General features: G+C 38.2%; 1 protein-coding gene across 7 annotated transcripts in view; it reads right to left on the bottom strand.

The window, feature by feature from the left end:
- The window catches only part of ERG (ETS transcription factor ERG), a 214,242-nt gene that overhangs the window by 30,708 nt on the left and 158,992 nt on the right, over positions 1-24,542 (bottom strand). For 4 of the 7 annotated variants that reach the window (XM_084621435.1, XM_084621434.1, XM_084621437.1 and 1 more), the window contains one exon: positions 12,504-12,721. In XM_084621435.1, coding sequence (XP_084477561.1) covers positions 12,504-12,721 — 218 coding nt within the window. Of the gene's footprint in view, positions 1-12,503; positions 12,722-15,275; positions 15,367-16,043; positions 16,321-24,542 lie in introns of those variants that run through there. The other 3 variants (XM_084621432.1, XM_084621433.1, XM_084621438.1) reach the window with 2 other exon arrangements.

The following is a 24,542-nucleotide window of genomic DNA, read 5'->3' as shown; positions in this document are numbered from 1 at the left end:
GGTCCCTTCAATCTAGCCATGGATACTGTGTGCCCTCCCCAATTCGGATTATTTATGCTCCTGGTACAAGCAATTTGCATGGGTGTCAATGCAGAAGATCACACATGACCAGATTATGCACGCTTTCACACCTCTACTTTGCATTTGTATGGGGACAAAAGTTGGAAGAGGACCCACAATTTGGCCCAGAGTCTATACACCATATGTAGGAGAATGAGTTAAATGGGATAGTTCCTAAAGATTATCTTAATGTGTACCGTTATATGAAAGTATAATTTTCAATTAAGGATTCATTTAAAAAATGCTGATATTTTTAATTTTCAAATATCAATTAATATCTAAATAAAAGTCCAACTATGAGGTCCCAATTCAGCAAGTTGCTTAAGCACATGCCTCACTTTTCGCTCAGGGGTTCTCAAACGGAGGGTCATGACCTCTCAGGGGGTCACAAGATGGTTATGTGGGGATTGCGAGTGGTCAGTTCTGTGCGGTTGATGGTCCACAGCCCCCATTCAATTAAATTAAATTACCCCTCCTCATTTTTAATGTAGAAGGATGGGGGGGTCATACTCAGAGGTGTGCTATGTGAAATGGTCACCAATACAAAAATTTCTAAAACCACCGGGCTCATAAATAGTCCCACTGAAGGCAATGTTAGGCATGTGCTTAAGTTCCTTGCTGAACTGGAGCCAGTATCGCCAAATTGTTTCAGTGGGTATGAAAAAAAGTTTTGTGCTGAACTAATTTAATGCTTGGTGGACCTATTGTTTTGCCATTACTGTGCTGTGGCTATGTCATTACAATATACAGTCTACAGCATACAATTCAGCAAGAGAGAAACTTCTTGAGATAAGGCTTTTGCTTTTGCTACTTTTGTTCCATTCAGTTTGGAGCTCTTTTAGGCTGGTCCTGGACAGGAAATTAGGCCATAAAAAGCACAGATTAGGCATTCAACACACTTCTCAAAGCAACTTTTGTGGCAGATATTTTACCCTATGTCTAAATTTCACAACCAAACTATTAATATAGGTTATCTATATGTACTTTATAATAATCTCATGTGTGCATTTCAATAATACCTAGCAATTATATAGCATTTTCCACCATAAATTTGACAGAATTTAACCAAGAATGATTTATACAAGAGGAGAGGAGGTAGAAAGAAGTTATAGCCCAAATTTTCAAAGTGTCCACAAGTTATTGGTGTTTCCATTTTTATTTTATATTAAATTGCATTTGTGCAGTACTTGAATATGGCATTTGATTTTCCAAGATGCTGAGTACCCACATATCCAGTTGAGGTCAACTGCTATTGTGGGTTCTTGCATCTCTGAAAATCAGGCCCTCACATACATGTCTCAGATTGCGGTTTCCCATAATGAGATACACTTTTGAAAATTTTGGCTAAAGTGACTTGCCCAAGGTTATATACTGCCAGGAAAACTCCTCCAGTCCTCCTGACTTCCAGTCCCATTTTGTATCCATTGGAACATATTGTCTTCCAGATCCCAGAATGTGATTTCAGTAGATCTTGGGTGAATTCTGTAGCTGTTTCTTATTTAATAGAGAAACAGCGCAATAATCTGAGCCTTAGATAGAGGACATTGCTTTAGCTGAACCTCCTATTTTTTGATAGATGCACATGCCATGCAGTAGAGTGCTAGGTTCCCGCAACCACTATGCCAGGCCATGGGCCTGAATAACAGCTATGTGTGTGGATGTTGGAGGTTCACAGCAGCTCCTCACCCAGACCTCAGGTTGGGTGATGGTGGATTTTACCACCGCCCATACACAGTCAGAATACTTGGGCATTTTTTAAGAGAGTAAATTTCTCCCCCATGCACACCTCAAAATATAAATTGAATTAATTACTGCAGCCTGTTAAACCTTATTTCTACTACACAGAGGCAAACAGACCAAAAAAAAAAAAATCCCAGACATAGTTACATGTTGTGAGAAAGTTTCTTAGAAAATCTTTTTGTGGCTGAAATGTTGGCTTTTTCTGTTTACCGATAACAAATAGAAATGGCACCTGTGTATAAATGAGATTGCACACTTAACTACATTTATAATCAGAAACACAGGCCAAATTCTGCCCTTAGTCATCGCTGCGACCCTATTGAAGTCAATGGCATTACATGGATGTCAGTGAGGGCAGTTTGGCCTGTTCATTGATTTTTTTGTATGATGAGATTATTTTCAATGGTTTTGTGAAACAGACTACAAGCCACATCCTCTGGTCTAATTTGCAAAGTTACTTAATTTTCTTTTTCTATAAAAAGAACTTGGAATGCAAAGGGATTTAAGCAGATTGTTCTATCTATAAAATACATCAGTTTTAGCTTGCACCATTTCCAAAGGCAATCATGCCTTAAAAAACTATTGTAAACACTAAACAATAAATGATGTGAAAGATCAAGTAGTAGCAAAAGGCTTTTGGCAGACTGACAGGACTGCTCGGGTGGTTCTCTGATCTGACTATAAACAGAGCGGGGGGTGGGGGGGAAGATCACAATTTAAGTTAGCATATTTCATTAAAATCCAGAAGCAGATGGTCAAGAGTTTGGTCCCTTACTCTACTGGATAAATGACCGAAGCCCCCATTCAGAAAAGCATTTAAACCCAGGCTTAACTTCCAGCAAGTACCAACAAAGCTAAAGGGACTACCCAAGTCCTTAAAGTTAAGCACATTCTTTACTGCTTTACTGAACCAGACCTAATTCAGCAAATTAAATTGACTTTCATAATATGAAGAGTAGACCTGAAAACATAAGCAGGGCAGCCACCAGAAGAAAATATTTTTACTACACAGAACAACAAGAGAGGGATTGTCTTTAAAAGGTTTTTTTTAGGACATTTTGTAAGTCTGCTTTATTTCTGAATCATCAGGGGACTGAGGGCAATGGAAAGTTGCCTTCAGAAAGTGTGCCCAAGTACAAATGGTGCAGCTTTGCAGTGATTCATTGTGAACTGCAGGCTTGAACTGAAACCTGAGATGTTTTTCTTCACAGCTGCATGTTATTTTTACCCTTTGTAAATATACTTGGTTACACCTGGAATTTACAAAAGCCCCAAAAAGGCTACAATCGTAACAATACTAACCAAGAACAGTTAGCAGAGCTCTTAGTGTTTTGTTAGGTACTGAGCTAATTCAATTCTTAAGTTCTGCTAAATGTTTGTTTTGAAAAAATTTCTCCATAGGCTTTTGGAACTGGGACTATTCCCTTTATTTAGGAACATTTAAAATCAAGATGATTTTATTGGGGAGATTTAAAGCCCATTCCTGCTCTCATTGAAGCCAGTGGGAGTTTTGCCATTCATAGATTCTGATGGAAGCAGGATTGAGTCCATAAATAAATATATGAAGTACAATTTTTATTCTTCATTATTCAAGGAAATATTTATTTGTGACATAAAATACCTATATTGTGTGTAAATGCAAGAGATGACAAATGAAATATAATGTATGTAATTTTGATTATAAACCCATCTCCTTGTAGCATTCTATGATTTGAAAAAACAACCACCTATCTTTCATTTACCAGAGGGAAAAAATAAAACCAACTGTATTATGGAAATATCTGTATAGTGCTTGGTTTGATTAATTTAATAAGAGCCTGGATTATTCCCTCCCCTGGCTATTTGCATGGGAGGGAAAGTCTCACGAGAGTAGAATTCTGAGAATCTCCTTGCAGAGCTTTCTGTCAGAACATCCCATGTGCTGGGAAGCAGGGGGTTTCTCTTCCCTACATTCTATGGCATGAACCATTGGGTTCCATCCCAATGTTTACAGATCCCCAGGCTGCATTACTCGCTCTGCTCCCAGCTCACCCTTCCCCCTCCAAAACCAGGCCCACCTAATTCCTGCTGCAGACTCACATAGTCCACACTCCCTCTTTAGGCTGTCCCAACACCTCAGAGAGCCTTCCACAGGCCTCCTGTCCCACAGAAGGCAGGGGCCATCCACGCAAAGAAGTATCCCTCAGAAAGGCAGGGCCAATAAAAGTCAATTATATTTGACCAAAATTACACCATTTGAAGATCAAACTATATTTAGTTTGTTCCAAGCTATACTCAGTTTATTCCCCTCTCTCTGCACAAACGTAAATTCTACTGCGTAGAGGTGCTCAATATTTTTTCAGACAAAAGCATTTTCTTTGAAAAATGGCCTTTTTACAAAGCAATTGTTCCCTACCAGTGTTGATTTTTTGACACTTTTCCCAAAATTTTTCACAACATTTTTAATCAATATTTTTCATTGCAACAGTTATGTAAATTACATGGCCAGTTATGTGTCTAAATCTCACACACATGCATTACTGTGGAAACGTCCACGTCAGCTGCGAATTGCCTTAGCAGATACATTTGAAAAACACTGCTGGGTCCCAACACTGCTTGGGACACCAGGAGCAATCAGGGAACCAAAGCTATTCCCATACTGCCAAAATCTTGCAGAAAGGGTGGAGAAACAGCTAGAAACTTTGCAGACCCCAGAGGCTGGCTCCATTGGCATGAACTACAATTCCTTTGCATGTGAACTGAGACTATGAAGCCAGACTTCAGTAATGATATCAGAAGATCAAACTAGTTGACACAGTACAATTAATGCCATCTATGTTCTTTCCCAGGTCAAGCATAACTGAAGTTATGGGTAATTGGTGTTATATGCGCATAGGTAGGCAAATACTGTGGTTCTTATTCAATTCTTACTTGAGCAAATTCCCACTGAAGTTTGCTGGGTGTGAGCTGCATTTGGCCCATTGAAAGAACACACTCCTATTTTTGCATAGCCTCTTTCTTACAAAAGCTTCATGCCATTCTTTACACATGATTATAATATAACACAGACATGAAAATACCAAAAAATGCATGTAGGTTATAATATGTCCTACCAAGCACTCTGAGCCCATCCTGTTCCCACTGAAGTTGATGGGGTTTATGCCACTGAATTTAACAAGAACAGGTTTGCGCCTTGTATAAAAGTGCTTTAAAAAATTTTCCCTCCTCCATACCTTACTAAACTATTTCCCAGGAAACATCCTTCATGGTAGTTCCCCTGCTGGCACTTTTCAGTGCCCATGGAAAAGAATACCATTAATGGATTCATCCACTATTTACCATTAACTTAGTATTATTCCTCTAAAATGACAACTCTTGGCTCTGCACACTCTCTGGCCAATGCCCTTTGCAGGTGAGCATTTCATACAACTATGCTTGTACACTTTGATTCACTGTGTGTTTGTTTTTTGCTAACCAGGACAAGTCTACCCATTTTTGGAGCGTATCCCAAATAAGAACATGGAACCCAGGGTGTTGTTATAACTGGGTCAAATCAAAATTTGTTATTTCATATAGCAAAAGGATAAAGCAAACTCCACATATCAACACATACAACCTCATTGACATTCTGCAGGCAAAACAAAAGATGCTAATTTACCAAGATGTATATGCAGCAGCCATACATTTTCAATCAAACAATAACTTTTTGCTAATTGACACAATCTCCCCTCCTCCACCCCTGCCTTTTTCTGGCTATCTCACAATCCACAGCTGCTTCAAGCCTTAAGGCCATCACAGCAAATTAAGGCAGTCAGCATCTAGCTCACTAGAGGCCAGGCAAGCTATAAATATTACCAGCCCTACTCTTTGTGTTCACAGTGCAGGGAAACAGCTGGTTTAAGTTTGACTGCACGTTGTCATTTCTCCATTAGTGCAAACACTTCAATATTTCTTATGTGTGAAGTTGGAGTGAAGAAAGGGAAAGGAGAGGGGGGCACTAACAGCCAAAGCTAAGAAATGATGTTGTGTATATACATAATTTACAATTAGATTACTGCCAGGGAGAATTCTGAAGTCTGATACAGTGTTAGTCAAGCCAAAGCCACAATAACTTCCCAGTTGGCCTATACCTTTCAGGACCCATTTTCTCTTGTTTTTCTTTTATTATTTTTATAGAAACTCTATTATAATGGTAATGGATTACATTTCTCAAATTGTATTTCATTTCAAGAGCTTATAAGCCTGTTGTGTTTGCGGTTTCATAAAATACTAGTGTGTTGGAAGTTGGGGCCCTTCCCAAAACACATATTCCTTCTACTGTGGGCAGGGATCATATAGAAAGCTAGCAATGTACAGAATGCCATGCATACATAGAAATGACATCTTGTATGGAAACCACAATCCCCAGTGTCTGTGGAATGTCTGCTGATTTTAGTGATTAGCATATTTGTGCTGTGAAATTGATGTGCACAAACATGTTAAGTTAAAAAAGATTAACCCATTTTCTTTATCTTAGTAACTTGGTTAGACACCAAAAGCCATGGACTTAACACAGACACTGGTTTTATGGCTCATTACAACAACTTGTAACACACCACACTGCCTCCTACCCATAACTGACCACTTCAAATCCTTTATACATAACAATCTAACTCCAAATTGCCCACCTCATTTCAACTGATTGCCTCCAGCATGTGTTACCCCTTCTGCTTAACAATCTATCTCAATTTGTATTTACCTCAGACACTCTGCTTCCTTCCCCTCACCTGAAGGAGAGGCCTGTGTAGCTTGAAAGCTTGTAACTTCCACCAACAGATGTTGGTCCAATAAAAGTTATTACCTCACCCACCCTGTCTGTCTCATATCCTTTGACCAAAACTGCAAACATAAAATTCTTTCTTTTGTCGTTAAAGTACTGGTATCTCTTTCTCATTAAACACAGTAGATACTATTTATATTTTATGGATTAAACTGTAAATGTTCAACAACACACTCAGAGTGAGGTGCCGCATGTATTGGTATGAGCCAGCAGGGTTTTACACACTTTAAGGTCCTACAGTTCTCTATTGGCGAAACTGACCCTGGTGCTGAGGGCTACCGCATGGCCTATACATCACTTAAGATTTCAAAATACGGCGTCAGTGAGATTTAAATGCTGCATAGGCCTTATGCTGCACCTCTGACCATGGGTGCATATGACCCAAAAGGGATGATCATGAAGGGGTTTACAGCGCTTTAGTTCAAAATTTTCAGGAGACTGAGATTAAGGTCATAAATCTAAATGTAGGTGCCCATTTTTGAAAATCTCAGTCTAAATTTTCAAAAGTGAAAAATGCAGGCATATTTAGCTACTCTTCTAAATTTTTATCATTTCAGTAACAATTGTCAATCTGAGATACATCTGTTTCATTTTAAAGTAAACCAGTCCTATTGGATTGGAGAGTCAAGTGATTTCTTCACAGTTTGCACCTGCCAGACCAGAACCACATCAACCCTGCTAAGAAGACAGTGTGGTGACATAATTAGCTTCTGAGCTGCATCAACCAGCCAAAACCACACCAAAAACCCTACTCTAAAGATGAGCTGGATAGACCATTTTTTCCCCTCCTTGGCAGTTTGTTTGTGCCAAAACCACAGCCAAATCAGAAACAATACTAAACTGGTGCTTTTCAGAGCAATGAGCTGCTTCATAAAGCAGACAAACACAAAGCTCTCTGTGAAGAAGATACTGAAGTTTCAGTTTTCTCTGTCTGGCCCACAGCCACCAACACCAACCACCCAGTCAGTGGGAATAAAAAGGTATCTGAGTAGGGATATCCAAGACCAAATCCCTTTCCCAGGATTGCAGCTGCCTTATGGAGCCTGCTCAAATAAATAATATTAGATAAGTCATCCCATTAGATAATTCTCTCAGTTTTGTTGTGAAGTGAAATAGGACCTGATCAGCCTGTTGAAGTCAGTGGAAACACTCCCATTGATTTCAGTGGGCTTTGGATCAAGTTTATAGTTTAGTCTGTGCCAAGGTTTTAACCAGAATACTAGTAGAGTGCCAGCAATAAACTACCCAATGATGGAAAGGATGGCGTCAGACACCAGCTGAGTGGCTGTACTTCAGCTATGGAAAAAACATGCCACTGAAAAATGAATGGTATTAAAATTATTTCTGCCAGGTGGATTTTTGTTGTTAATATTTAAGATGGATAAAAAGTATCTAAATAATAAAATTAGATCTACCACCCAGTCAACTTAATCCCAGTTATTCTCTTTCTATCCTTTTTGTATCTAAAGTATCAAACAAATAGCTATTATTCAGAAGATCTTAAAACAAGGTTCTAAGGATGATAAGAATGTAAGGCAAAATACTGGGGACTCTAGATTAAGAGAAGTCTTCCATTGTACAGTATGTGTTCAGACTTGCCAAGATGTTTGAGGCAAATGTATATGTAAGGATTCCCAAAAGAGCCAAGCAAAAAGATGTATAAAAATGACATTTTCAGTTTCAAGTGTTTTTCAAGCAACACTAGAGCACAATTGGTGATATCTGAAAAATAATACTTTGTAAACAATATAGACCTTAATGCCAAATAATTATTTTTGGCATTTGTTTAAAGCAACTAAATCAGCAAAGCTAACTCTGGAAAACTTCTGCTGGGATATCACTACAGCTAACTTTCATAATGCTTTTTAGGAAATCATTACATTTCATAATAGGTGGAATTCATCCCAGCCGTAAGGGTCACAGGAGATACTATACAACACCTAGGCCCCATTTAAAAAAGATAAGCCATTTATCAGGTACCTTAAATCCCTTAAGTAAGAATATAAAGAGGCCACTGAAGAATCAGGGGATTTAAGTGACAGGTTTCAGAGTAACAGCCATGTTAGTCTGTATTCGCAAAAAGAAAAGGAGTACTTGTGGCACCTTAGAGACTAACCAATTTATTTGAGCATAAGCTTTCGTGAGCTACAGCTCACTTCATCGGATGCATACTGTGGAAAATACAGAAGATGTTTGTTTTTATACACACAAATCATGAAAAAATGGGTGTTTATCACTACAAAAGGTTTTCTCTCCCCCCACCTCACTCTCCTGCTGGTAATAGCTTATGTAAAGTGATCACTCTCCTTACAATTTATTTGAGCATAAGCTTTCTTGGTATACAGGGCCTTGTACACAGGGCCATCAACCTATTTTTATGTTTATTATAAATTATGTATTATAATTATAAATAATAAAATGATTTAAAACAAATATATGCAGATTTCCATGAAAATTAATTTATACAGGCCAAAAAACTACATAGAGGATGAAATTTACTCTGGTTCAAATTTCCTTGCTTCATTTGGTTTAAGGTAAGCCCTTAGGGCTACATTTTCTAGTGTTGTGGACTGGGATTTAGTCTTACAAATACTGTTATTGTTAAAGGAAACTGCATATCTAATTCCCTGTGCAACACACTGCAAATAACTCCTTAGTATTACTTTAATGTAGTTTCTTTGGTATTTAACAGTAATAGTTTTGGAAGCCAATTTTTTCCGATATAATCCACAAGTGCCCTTATAACAGGGACCATTTTGTATTGAGGTTGAATGCAGTGTAAGTACAGCAAAGTTGCTGAAGCATTATCAGGGAAAGAAGAGTTAAAGTGGAGTATATTTCTTTTTAGAAAGCATACTTTGTTCTTGTGTTGTTAGAGTGTCTGTACACGCTTAACATTTTATATCCTCATCCAAACGATAGATTATATGGTCAGGAAGCTGTATAATGTCATGAGAAGGAACTTTTCAATGATTGTTCTGCTACACACAGAACAATATGAAACTAACCACATTGTTTGTGCTCCTTTGTAGCATCTTACACTCTTTTTTGCATGCTCTACCTCTCATGCTATACAGACCCAGTCTCCCTTTTGGAGATATAATTATTAGAGGATATTCTGAAGATCCCAGATGAACCACTTAAGAAACATAATCCATAAATAAATAAGCACATTATATACATATACAATCTTATTCTCACATACACTACAGATTTACACTGATCTGGTAAAGTGGCCTTTAAGTGGGTGTAACTGTAACTAGATCAGTGTAAAGGGCTTCCATGTAAATGAGAAACAGAACCATGCACTCCATCTACTATGTGCATTTTTTTTTTTTTGGTATTTATTTGGATTACTTTTAAGAACTGGATAATTAAAATAAGGAAACAAACCTCTGGGCTACAAATCAATGTGGAGAGAAAAGACATCTGCAAAAGAGTAAGCCCTGGTCTACACTACATGTAGGATTCCCAAAAGAGCCACGACATAACTACATTGCTCAGTGGTGTGGAAAATCCACTTCCCACAGCCCCCATTGGCCTGGAGCGGTGAACCGCGGCCAGTGGGAGTTGCGATCAGCTGAACCTGTGGACAAGGCATGTAAACAAACCGGCCTGGCCCGCCAGGGGGCTTATCCTGGAGGGCCGCGTGCCAAAGGTTGCAGATCCCTGATCTAAGTAAAGCGGACATGATTTTCAGAGGTGCTGCTTTCTACCTTATCTGTTAGAGAATCTCTTTTGCAGTTATGCAGTGACATGACAAAACAACATGTAGCTGGTTTTCTCTCATTTCTTTCAAGCATCCCAAAATCTGCGGGAATTCTAATGCAGAATTGTGGTTTGGCCCATCATAGAAATGGAACTAACTGCAAAATTCAGATGGACTCACATTATCCAGATTCTTTCTCACTGTGGGAGTGTTTGAAGCTAAGATTTTGCAGCCCTAGTTATTAATAATACCACAGACAATTACAACAAATCTAAATAATCTAAATAATAATAATAATGCTATTTGTTTACTCTTGAGCATTTCACTGAGCTTGGCCAGAGAAACTATAACCACCAATGCTCATAAAGAATCTACTAAAACTAATGGGGAATATTTAACTGTAATATTTGGGAGGAGGAAAAACTGCTTATTTTTTTAATTGACAAAAACATTTACATTCTTATGTATGAATAAACCTTTTTAATACACAAAACTAGAAATTTGTCTCTAAATGATTGGACTTACAAGAAGATTACATATAGTTACCATTGTATAACTTATATTTCAGTTAATTGTTTGTTAATTTCTGTTACACAATTTTTTGACAATTTAGTGGAAATTCAGATTTGATCTGAGGCAACTTTTCTCCCCAGTTTTGAAAATCTATTTTATTACATTAATGATACACAATTTATTGTACAGAATTCCCCTCTGAGTATCCATGGCTGCTGGACTGCTTCACCATACCTATGGCACTGATGTCTGGCAGTGCAGCAAATATGACCAGAACCACAGTACATGTGACCTTTTGGAGGTGCGGGGGGGAAAGAATGTTTTGTTTTTCGTTTTAGATTTTGTTTTTTGTTTTGAATAATTTGAGTGTAGGAGATCAGATTAATGTGTGAATAAATGCAGGTGCTTTTTTACAAGGTGATGGGAATTTGTACCCTCTATTTATACACAGCTAGCAATTTTGCATAAACTGTTTCTGGAGTGAGGCACTTTAAACATGAGGCCTCAGGTCACCCCGTGCAGTTTCATGGGAACGGGAGTAAAGATCAACAGCTCACTCTGCTTGTCATTATAAGGACTTGCTTCTTGCATTGTCCTGTTACATTTCTGGCAGAGACAGCAGCTCAAACACCTAGTTATTTGTTACCACCATTTTCTCATAACAAGATCAGGTCCAGATCACAAACCCAAGAAAACTCTTCCAGGGCCCCTTTTGGCCCAATGTAACCTTTTAAAAATAACACAAAGACATTTTTAGCTAGCCTGATTAAAATAAGATACTACCTGTAATAATTTAACCACAAAAATATACTGGATGAGACACTTACCAATACAGCTGGACAAAACTATTCACTGGAAATAATTAGCCTGTTTTCAAATGTGGCTTGCAAAATAGTCTTTCAAAGTCCAATCAGCCAATCATAACTTTTAATTTAACTACAGTGACTTTAATTGGATGAGGACAACAACAGGTGGCTTTTTGGTGGGACACCTACTCCTTTTTTTGCACAGAAGTGGCTTTGTAAATAAAGTCTAAGGGGGTAGCAGTGTTAGTCTGTATCCACAAAAACAACAAGGAGACTGGTGGCACCTTAAAGACTAACAGATTTATTTGAGCATAAGCTTTTGTGGGTAAAAACCTCACAGGTGCATCTGAAGAAGTGGGGTTTTTACCCACGAAAGCTTATGCTCAAATAAATCTGTTAGTCTTTAAGGTGCCACCGGACTCCTTGTTGTTTTTGTAAATAAAATCCTTTTTCCCAAAATCCCATGATGAAAAATTATATGAAACACATGGGCAAAACACTCTCCAATTTAGTACAGCTCTATTTATCAGATAATAAAAGTTCTTAAAGGTATATTCTCCCACTAAGTCCCTTTAGTGTCTCAAAAGACACTTAGTAAATACATTGCATCAGATAGATTTGCTACATCTACCATCACAATACTATGAATAAAACTCGAGTCAGTAAAACAGCAAAAACTACACAATCCTCACATTGTTGTGATGTCTTTTCCCCTAAATCCTATTTTTGACATGGATTGATATTTCCACATTATATTGGTGGAAGATACTAGGAGCTCAGATCCTACAGTGGTAAGGCCATATAAGTACCTTGACAGGTAAGATACACATAGTAGTAAAGCATCATTGCTAGTAATTTTAAACTCTGGCCTCATTACCTTGAGCCATTAATCTGATTTGGGTTACATTCCATCTTGATGGTGACTCTGGCTGGTGGTTGTGATAACCAGTCTTGCTGGGGGACACGTGGACTCATCTTTGACGTCTGCCCATATTCGCTGGAAGAGGAGGCAGTCATCTCTGTCTTAGTAAGGTGTGGTGTTCCGTAGGCACACTCAAACAAGGACTGGTCTTCGCTCACTACTGATAATGCTTCCTGAAAACCAAAGCAGAGATATCAACATGACACTGTGTCAGAGAAGTCATACAGATACTATAAAATCCCTTAACAGAATGAGATAGGTCTCAAAAGTCTTGTGGGGTATATACATTAATTGTTTGTCTGCATGCTTATTATTATTTATTTGTTTTACAGTAGCAGGTATAGGCCAGGGTCCTATTGTGCAAAGCACTGTACAAATCTATAACAAAAAGACAGTACCTGCCCAGAGAACTTACCTATTTGACGTTTCCAATCAGGAACTAAAATGCGCCATGTCCAAGGCTTTATTAAGAGTTCAGAAAAGATGACAGAAAGCTAATGACTAAATAGAACACTGCAGGAGTAGCACTGAACTTAAATCTTTTACTTCTAAGGCTTGAACTTAGAGGCCAGATTCTCAGATGGTGTAAACTGACATACTGTGCACTGACTTCAACAACTTTACACCAAATTATGATCTGGTCCTTGAAACTTCTACTCTTGGAATCCTGGTGTCTTCGTATCCTGGCATTCTCATATACCATGAATGGACTGGATGGCTTAGGGGATGTGTAATGGAATACTGAGCCTTTATCTGTACAATAGGTCATTAGATCACCTCTGTCCCAGATTAAGTGACCAAAAGTCATTACTGTCTGCTCTGGAGGTCTTTCTGAAACGAGTAATGGTCTCTATTCAGTTGCTATAAAGAATTTTTGACATCAGAAAAGCTATCACCACAATTGACAATTTTTTTGGTCTCAGTAGAGTGGCCAAGGATTGGAGACGCCTGGAGAATATACTACATTGTTGCCCTCAAGGTGCTTTCTAGGTAATGATTCAGGCACTGTGATGGGACGAGTGTGGTGGGGAAACATGCTCTGCCACTGTGCTTTTTGGTAGAGAAACAGAGAAGTTCAGTCTCCTGAGTTGTTTAACTAGCCTCTTTAACCAACACTGAATTAATTAAACCTTTAACACATTTAAAATAAAGAAACTAAAAAGCCATCTTTGGAGAAAGAAATAATGAGTACTATGCATTAACTCCCCCTGTAAGATGAATAAGGTTTGGTTTTGCTGACTCCTTGGGAGTTTCTCTTCATTCTTGCCTATAGAATTAGGACCAATTTCTTTCCTAGATAATATAGTGATGGAAAGAAGAGATATAGCTGGCTCCAACCTCTGTTTCAGGGATCCTGCTCTTCCTATGAGTAGAAACAAAATGCAAGCCAGCCTAGCACTTGTTGCTGGCTGCAGAATGGGTGCTAACCAGCTGGTGGGCTGGACACCACCCCTAAACCACAAACCATACCACCTTGAAGATGTGGCATATTGACCACCCCCTTCGCCATCTCTCTCTCTCAGAACGCTTCCTCAAGCAGTGTGTATAGATTCTACTTTGCTGCATGTGTGGGAAGAGGTTCTCTACAGTCTCTTCCCCCATTGTGATGACAGCATGGTTACTGCACCTTTATGGCCCACAACGTTCTGGGTGGCAGAGTTCAAAAGATTTGTCATTTTGAAGGCAGCTGCAGCTCTGGTAAGTTGGAGACTGAACCCGACAATGAAGCAGTGCTGCATGTAGCTTATAAGCAAAGACCATCTCTCTTACTGAGCCATTGCAGCTAATGTGGTTACTTTATTTCTTCTTGTTGCTATTATGAACTAATTAAAGTCACTGTAGCTCGGTTAGAGGGCATAATTGGCTGACAAGACTTTGGGGGACATAATACCAAAAACTTTGTGCACCCATACAGCCCAGGGCAGGTTTGAACCCTTTAGTGCCAAATTCTGCTCTGGCTGATACAGAACTGAAGAGCACAGATACTGCCCAGTGAGTCCTTTGCCCCAGGGATCAATGGCAGGTTAGCCCAGGATTCTAGACAGAGATCCAAGGTACCAAATGGAGGTGATTGCTAGGCTGATCCTTTGGACATTGAGCAACACACAACCCCAGCTGAAAGCAGCATATGAGCTACCCAGCTAGCAGTTCCCGGCCGATGGGAGTGTGTAGCTGGTGCTCGGCGTGGTGGCAGCATGCGGAGCACCGTGCCCCCCAGCCTAGGAGCCGGATCTGCTGGCTGCTTCTGTGGCGCAGTGTGGAGCCAGGAAATGTAGGGACTAGCCTGCCTTAGCTCTGCAGCACTGCCAACCGGACTTTTAATGGCCTGGTTGGCAGTGCTGACTGGAGCTGCCAGGGTTCCTTTCTGACCCAGCGTTCCGGTCGAAAATTGGACACCTGGTCACTCTAATTTCTGTTGGGAAAGTCTGTGGAGGGCTCCTGCCTACATGCTGTTCCTGGAGTGTGGGTTATCTGCTGGAGCCTTCTGCCCTCAAAGCCTGGCTCCACAGGGGTTGGGCCTGAGGGAGAGCTCGGGGGAAAGGGTTGCGATCCCTTGATGCTGGCTGCTGAGTCAGTTACTAAATTAGCTAGGGATCCTTAAATCCAAGTTTTTTATTTTCATATAACAAGATTTAAAGTAATAAAGTTACTCAGGAGGAAAAATATTTTGTTTTACAAAGTTCTGAGTAATTTTCCATGAAAATATACACACCCCTGACCACGTACCCGCAGCACTGAATGGACTGACATCCAGTGTCTGAGACGGTTTTCTACCCGCTTCTTTCTCCTCTGCTCCACTGAGGAGTCAGTACAGGGACTAAATAAGAATAACACATTATGTAATGTTAACTTTGGCAATACTGATTACCATAAATATGTATAAGAAAGTGTGAATTATACAAGAGAAAGCAGAAGCAAAATTGCAAATATGGCAAGCCAAGATGTTGTTATATGTTGCTTACAGATTAAGCTATCTTCAGAAGTGGCATCAAAATGTCACTCGTTGATTTTATTTACTTAATCTCCCACCCACAATTGAATAAAAAACATGATTTATTCAGCATTAAAACAAAACCTGGCTCTAAATCACATAAATGAAGACAATTTTGGACTAACTATAGAAAACAAATGGAGATGGTAAAGATGAGATTTACTAAATTTGCATATATTGGGATAAATAACTGCAACACAATAGTATCTGCCTCACATCTTAATTATTTTTCAATATGCTACCAATGCACAATCTAACACATTATATCACACAAAGGAAAAAAAAGTACACGTATTTCAACTTTGTGTGCAGGTTATACTGACCAGTGGAAAGACTATGCCAATTAGTTAGGATTACAGTGGATAATTGAGAGACTGTGACAAAAAAACAAACAAACCAAAAAAACCCAACCCACAAACAAACCCAGGAGACTGAGTCTAGCTTCATATGTCAAGAAAATATTCAATTATAGATGATTTCAAAAGAAAACATGCACAACTCACTATAGGCAATGTGGGAATATCTGTGCTTCTGTCATCGTCTGAGACTGGCTGCTGGGGTACCTGATGTGGAGGGCTTAGTGGCAGAGTGAGCTCTCCGTTACAACTATTCAGCCTTTACTGGCTCCCTTGATGTTTTCCTATTGAGCCCTGGGTGACACCACATGCCTCCTCTCTCCATTGGGAAGGATGTAGGGACACAGGGTGGACAACAGAGTCAGTCTTATTTCATCTCTGAGCCAGAATAAGTTGCACGGGTTGACAAAGCATTTCCATGAGTCTGTGGAGTCAACATATGTAAAAGCATGACCTAAAACAGACTATCCTTACTTCCTCCATGACTCATCATCCTTCTCCAGCACATCAATGGGGCCAGGATTTCACCCCAGAGGTCGATGGGAGTTTTGCCACTGACTTCAGTGGGGCTTGGATTTCACCTCTGGAAATATGCAATATGCTTAACTGCCATTCCACAACTCCTCCCGTCTACCAGGATTCATGCAATCATACTTTCTGCCATCTGCTTCTTTTCAAACTACAGTGGCTGCAATTGAAATTTCATGATGTGTCAACAGCTACCACACACTTATATCTGAGACTACCACAGCTTTTCCCTGTATTTTAAGTAGAAGATACCTGTGGTACATGTATGGGCACTGTGTGGTGAGAATTGGCAAATACTGACTTTTTAATGGCGTTTGTTGTAAGCTAAATCCCTGTGGTGGTTTGAGCAATTAATGGCCAAAGGCACTTCAGCATTTAGCCAATCCTCAGATACTGCACAGACGAAGCAATACCTAACAATTTAAGGATGGTTCACAATAATAAGAGAGACAGCCTCATATTAAAGACTAATATTCATATTGTAGAAAATACAAAAATTATATTAAGAAATATGGAAATTGTCTCTTGATTACATAAAATCTTCTGATTCAACAAGCAATATGGTATATAAAACCAGACAGTAAATAGCCTTCATCTGTTCCTCCTATACTTCTGCCCATACTATTTATCCTTGATTTCTCTCTGTTGACTAAGATGGTGATCCTGAATTTTCATGTTTCTCCATTTTTAAAAAGCTCTATAAATGACTAAATAATAGTAATTAAAAACATTATTCACTAATTCTTTCCTTGTCAAAGAGGTTATTTGGGAACGGACTTTTTATTATTTAATCAGCTCTAAATTGCAATGAGTAAAAATGACTTTCATATGCCATTCACCTCAGTCATGAAGGCTAGGAAAGGAATACTCTAACTGCAATTTCTCATATTTGATGTAACATACTTTGTCATTATTTTGCAAATACAAATGTAAAGTAAAAAACTTTAAAAGTTTAAATGTAAAAAATTCACTGCAGATTAGACTGTGCAACCTTGATTATATTGGTGAGCATTTACTCACATAAGTAGCCCTATGTACTCAGCAATGTGAATAACAGTTGCATGATCTAGCCTTACATGTATTAATAGTGTAACTGATCAACAAAATGTAATTTTGAATATGAATGTCAGTTATATTTCTATTAACTATTTTCATTGCTCAATGTTATGCTAATTTTTTTCACACCCATATGTTGTTACCCAACCAGTTTAGCATCTTCAAGTAGGTCAGTGGAGTAAAGCAAAGTAAATATTAATATATTCGTAAACAGACCCATTAATAGACTTCCTTTAAACTCGCCAAGTTTTGTACCCTTATGGGAACAGATACTGTAATGGATGGATCATCTTCCTGGATTTCATGACACCTCAGAAGTTAAAGCTCTCAATTCCAGTAACTAGTGGTTGACATGACACGGCATGAAGAGACACACGCTACCATGGCAGACAAGAAAGATTATTCACATATGTGCATGAAATATAATGCTTTGATAAATTATGAAAAATAAAATTCATATTAGACAAATATTTTCAATTTGGGGGGCATAAAGTCCTATGAGAGTATCACCAGCACAAAAGAAAATACATTTTTCACAGAGAGATTTTTTTTTCCGCCAACTCCACAATACTTGGCTTTTTGCTTCTCCCTTGGACTTTTTGTTCTAGTGATAAAAGCACTAAATGTCTTTTTGTATTTGGGTTTGGTTTATACTTTGCTGACAAGTGAAAAAGACAGAATAACAGACTGACAAATAACTAGAACAATAGATACAGTAATGCCTTTAAAATAGGATAAAATAATTAGGACAAAGATGTTTATTTAATCAAATGCATAATTACTTGGCCTGGAAAGCAGAATATAAAGGAAACATGACTGAGATGCTCAACGTTATGAAGGGTATATACAAACTGATCAATTCCTTCTTTTACTCCAATCTCAGAAATTGAGGACACAGGGAAAGATTTTTTTTAAACCAGTAAAATTGAAAACCAATAGAAGAATATACTTCTTAATGTAGCATACCATTAACCAGTGTAATCTACTAATGCAGGAGATTACTGAAAAATATACTGTAGCAGGATGTTAAATGAATTTGGATAATGCTATGAAATAATGGTATTATCTTTATACCAGGTACAGAACATACCCCTCTTTGTCTGAGACTCATTTATGCAGTCTGCTCCCATATCATCATATGGTAGACTGTTCAACATTCCAATAACATACTAAGGGCCCAGTCCAACTCGTATTGAAGTCAGCTGTAGACTTTCCATTCACTTCGATAAGAGTTGGATCAGACATAAGAAAAGGAATTCTTAATATTTAGCTTCACTCTTTCCTCCCATTTTTTCCAAATATGGCCATGATTTGGACCCTCTTTATTACAGGTAGAACAGATATCCTAGATCTTTTTTGGCCCCTTTAGCTACCTGAAATCTGTAAGGAGATGATTTCTCATTCTCCTTATGTCCCAGAAGAAACATATTAAATCTTTTGAGCCTTTTCTTGCAACACAGACCTCCAGAACCACAAAATGAATTTGTTGCCCTCCACTATACTTTTTCTATAACCTGGTCATAATTTCTTAAAGTATATCAGCAAAATGTAAATAATATTCCAAGTGCAGCCTTTTTTAGCCCCTTAAATATAGGAACTGATTGCTTTTAAATGTATTGACTTAAATACATAAACTTTTTGTGGCCCTATTTTCATGATATTCCTCACCATCACTATTAGTTCCTTTTCCCCTCATCTAACTTGAATCCATATTATAATGCTTACTTACCTGGATATTCTCAGATGCAACAGCTTGTATTTCCCAATATTGGAAATCATGTTCTAGACATTTCCCATTTCCCTTGCTTATCTAAACACTACAGTTGGTCGGAAAATGGAATTTCTGTTTTGCAGGAAACTCTGACATTTCAAAAAAAAATTTTTTTTTTATTCTGAATCAGAACAAATAGTTGAAATTTTTTTTCACAAAATGGAAATTCTGAAAAAGTGACTGAGAGATCTAAATTTTTCATTCCAATAATGTCAAAATAAAACATATATATAATATGAAATATATAAGAAAATAGAAGACAATAGAAAATATTAAGTATCAAACAATATACAAATATAGTATAGTATTAAAATTAGTATTTTAATATAATGTAAAATTCTAAACTAAATGAATCAAAATAATAAAATAAATATGAAATATTTCATCTATGAAAACCAAACATTTTGTCACTATCAACATGAAAAAATTTAAATGATTTGATTTGACATTTTCCCAATGAAAATGTCACCATTGACATGATCCGGAGAAATGTTTCAATTTTGACAAACTGCATTTTTCGATGGAAGACTGTTCTGTCAAAAATTTCTTGACCAGCTCTGCTAAATACTTCCTATTATTCCACTCTTCACTATACTAATCTTCTTACTTACATTTTACAACATCTGAAGATTTGGACAAATGTTTCCACAGCTCCATTTTTCATGTACTAATGAACATGTTAAATAGGCTTTGTCCCTGCACTTCACCTTATGAAACCCCATGTTTGCATCTTCTCTCCATTCCCCCATCCATCTGCCTATCTAGTAGAATTTATAGATGGTTTAGGTACAATAGTGATAAATGATGTATATGAATTCAAAAACATACAGATGTATGTGAAGAATCATGGGATGTATGTGAAAAGTCAGTTCTCCTTCTTGCTTGAATGTTTAAAAGGATCTAAAAAGGAGCCTTCCAAACCTTTCCAAAAGAAGCGTCATGTTCAAGAGCCAGGTAGCAATAATATATTTCTACCCAGTCACTCTCTATCTTCCCCATTTTTGCGGGTGGGAGCGAGGTAAAAATGCAGTGAAAATGAAAATGTTTTCAAGTGTTGGGGCAGATGCTCAGCTACTGTAAATTAGTATTACTCCACTGATTTCAACGGAGTTACATCCATTTAACCTGGCTGAGTATCTGGCCCACAATGAGTTAAATATCATTTTTCTGAATCAAGAGTCATTGCATGGAATTGTGGTCATAAAAATGAGTCAAACAAAGATCAGCCCATGCTAGGATACGAGCACACGGTACAGACTAATATAACCATTTTAGGTGATTTTTAGCAAAGCTTTCAGAAATTCATCACTCCATCTTGCTACTTTTATTGTGTTCTTTTACATACGTTCTTTTTTTAAAAGTTTATTACACAGCTTTAGGAAGTAGTTCCCTGGGTAGTAAAGCTTCATCTCAATCAGGCTAAAGAATGTCATTTCTACATTGCAACAGATACCATAGGAGGGGCCAGTGGCCAAACAGTCAATGATAGCTCACAGGACATTGGGCAATCTTTCAGGCTGACAACTCCACACTATTCAGGTCTGAAACATGCAACACAGGGTGCTGGAATAGAGCCCTATGCGGGACTATATTTTTAATCCAACTTCTGTCCCGACCTGCAGTACCCATTCCCACTCACTACCGCATTGTTTCTTGCATTTTTATCTTGCTCCCACCCGCAAAAATCTTAGATCCTGCAAATCCCACGAGAGAGAGAGAGAGAGAGATTCCCCCATGCTGCTTTAAAACCAAACCAAACCACACCACACCAAAAAGGTTGGTTAATATATTACATATATAAATTTTACCACTAAAAGAAAACAAATCTTGCTTAAACCACGTAAAAATACTTTAACTCCTGTTATAATAGACATCAAATCTCTTTCTAGCTCTCACTTAAATGTAAGTATTAAAACCTTTATTTAAAAAAAAAGAAAAAGAAAAATTGCTTTACATTGCTGAAATTACATTTATGACAAACTGACGAGAGTTTTAGTGTTTTCCTGCAATTTCCCACAGTCTGTTTTTTTTGCCCACCCAATCCTGCCCACAACATTTTACCCGCTCCCTGTATTATGGCAGCGGGTCCTGTGGGATCCCAGTCCTGCTGCAGGGCTCTACACATGCTGAAGGCATTTCAGCCTAAACTTGCAGCCTAGTTTACAGCCAAATCTTTGAGCCTTGAATTCATTGCATAAGGCAATAGTAAGTGAAACGAAAGTCTAATGATTAATGCTGAAACCTTGCTACAGCTTATTAGATCATGCCATTCTTACAACTCTATTCTGACCATCCTCAAAAGAAGCATCATCAACAGATACACAATAGTCTGTGAGGAATATGTTGGAAAAAGTTACAACCTCAAATACAGCCACCTGCTTCAGGAGCTGCAGCACACATCTGGAATGTGTTTTACCCATACGCCTCTGAGACTTGGAATCATTTGAGCAGACTGAAATCCACAGATTATATTCATGAGAGTGTTCAGGAACAACAAAAAGCCTTGGCTAGTACAAGATAGGAAAGACAGGTGTCGTCCTCACCTCCACCCATGAGAATCTTATTTCCAGTTCAGTTAACATCCTCCATCTATCTGAAAAGGGCACTTGGGAAGCCAGTGGTAATCCAAGTAAAGGCCTGGTGCTGCCACTTATCTAATATCTTGACCTCTTGCTGGGAAAAATACAAAGGATATTTTGAAAGCAAGGGAGAGACACTGCTACAGTCCCACTTGTAAATAATAATAATGAAAATAATAAAATCCAATCCTAAATCAAAACAAGTTTATGAAATTTAAGGCCAGATTTATCTAAGAGAAAAAGCCCTGGGTAGGTGAGATCTGATCCTGCAGCCCTTATTATGTGAGTCATTCTCTTGACTTCACTGGAACTCAGATTGTGGATAAGGGCTGAAAGACTAAACTAAGGCCTGGGCTTCACTATGGGGAAGTTCAAATTAAGATACACAACTTCCGCTACGCTATTCGCATAGCTGAAGTCGAAGTATCTTAGTTCAAGTTCCCTGGTCGTCCTCATGGCGGCGAGTCAACTGCAGCGGCTGCCCCGTCAACTCCACTTCCTCCTCCTGCTGAGGTGGAGAACAGCTGTCGATTTGGGGATCAATTTATCACGTCTAGATGAGATGCGATAAATTGATCCCCAATAGATCGATCACTACCCGCCAAACCGGTGGATAGTGAAGACGTAAGTATTAAAAGGTTTTATATTTTGTATTGTAATGAAAATATTGTTTTTCTAATTACTAGAAATGCACAAAGCTTCAGTATAAATTATCAGATAATTTTATTGTATAGAATATCATTTCCAGAACATCCACAAGCCTCTATAGCTCTCAAAAGTTCTTTATAAAGAAAGACAATTATCATTTATACCCATTTTAGAGATGGGGAAACTGAGGTATAGTGACCAAGAATCTGGGACTAGATGCTAGGTCTTTCTGACTCCTAGCTTAGCACCCTCTATTGGGCCATTCCTTTCTCCAGTGCATAGAGACAACAATATAACATCCAGGAGATTTGTGGACAAATCATCTCCATAGATCAGAAAGTCTAAATGATTGCCTGACTTAAAGACCTCCTTTTTCACAATGCAGTGTTCCACAAACCATCTGAGAATAATTTTAAGTAACATACACATTTTTAAAAACTAAGGTCCCAAACAAGAATTAAATGATGGAAATAGAGAAACCATTTCACTCATGCCATGTTCATCATACAACATAAACACTGTCTCATAAACACAGTGTACGGCGTTGTTATGCTTTCTTATAAGATTATACAGCAGTCTTGTTCAGCTTCAAAGATTAAAGCCCCAGTCCTACAACTGGCTTGGTATAGGCAGACACCTGTAGAGCCCAACTGATCTCTTAGCATGATTTCAATAGGGTGCCCAAGGGAACAGGGTTCTGCTCACACAGAGCAAGTGGCAGGATCATGGCACAAGGCATTACATTAGGTCTCTGATAGGGAGCTGACCTCAGAATTCACAAGACTGGGGAATAGGCATCCCATGATAAAACAAGACGTTCTTCCACCTAGGCACAGGTGGATCTAGTGCCTTCATTTCTTCCACGCAAACAGCAAGATCTATTGGTCAATCCTTAATGGCTCAGATGAGCTCTAACCTTCATGTATTAATTGGCCACTTTGCTATTCAAGCAAGTGGCACTTTGTGGCTTGTGACTGGTTCAACCTTGCAGTAGCATCATCATTATCTTACTACATAAAATCTCTAAAGTGGGCAAAGGTTTATGGCCTCGTGCACTGATGTCTATGAGCATAAACATGTTTCCTATACAAAAACAAATTGCTGATTATTGAGCTGTTCTGGCCAAATATCAATGAAATGACAATGGCTGAGTATTCAGATGATGCCTGCTCATCTAATTACATGATATTTCAAGAATAAGAACTAAAAAATATAGAATACAGCAGAGGAATAAGGGGCAGGTCTTATCTTATTACCATGGATTATAATAGTTATAAAGATACTAAATGGAAAAATTAAAAACACACACCTCAGATACTGAAAAGAAAAATTAGAGAGATTTTCAAAGGCAAAATGAGAATTAGATACCCAACTCCCATGACTTCCAATGTGAGTTAGGCACCTCACATGTTTTAAATCTCTCCTTTAAGGAGCAGAAAGCCTAAAATCAACATAGTTAGACTGGTTCAAATCTGGAGTAACACAATGATCAATCAGGCCCAGAATATTTATTGCTAAACAATTAGGTCCACACAAACTCGAGTGCCAAAAAATACAGTTGTATTCTTCAGTAGTCCCGTTGTATGTGTAATATTAAAGAATATCTCACTTTGAATGTTTATTTTAGTACTTCCATACTGTAAAACACTGTAACACTGAGGCATGTAGGGCTATTTCTTTAAGCGATTTAAACAGATTCCGATATTCCTTTTCATTCTGATATTTTTCTCAGCTATAAACTTTGAAAGCCATCAAACTATTTTACCCTTCAGTTTTGTTGATAACTTTTGGGACTCAAAAAAAGCTGAAGAACTGAGAGTACTTGGATCAAAAATTCCTTTTAATCTGTCGGACCAGTGCCAGCACGCTGCCTCTCCCGCACTACTCCAGCATTGGACCTTATCAATCGGAAAGAGCAGCCAGCCTTCTACTTTGTTAAAAAGTACAAACATCTGTTTTTGTCTCAGTCTTCTTTCAAGCAAAGATTCGTTTGGCAAAATGGGTGGCAGGTTTTAAAGTGGGCCACAGCCCAAAAGGAAATGAGCTGAGGCTGCATGCCGCACT

Source organism: Lepidochelys olivacea (genome assembly GCF_965140295.1).
Source record: "Lepidochelys olivacea isolate rLepOli2 genome assembly, chromosome: 1".
Lineage (NCBI taxonomy): Eukaryota > Metazoa > Chordata > Testudines > Cheloniidae > Lepidochelys > Lepidochelys olivacea.
This window is presented reverse-complemented; position numbering and strand designations above follow the sequence as displayed.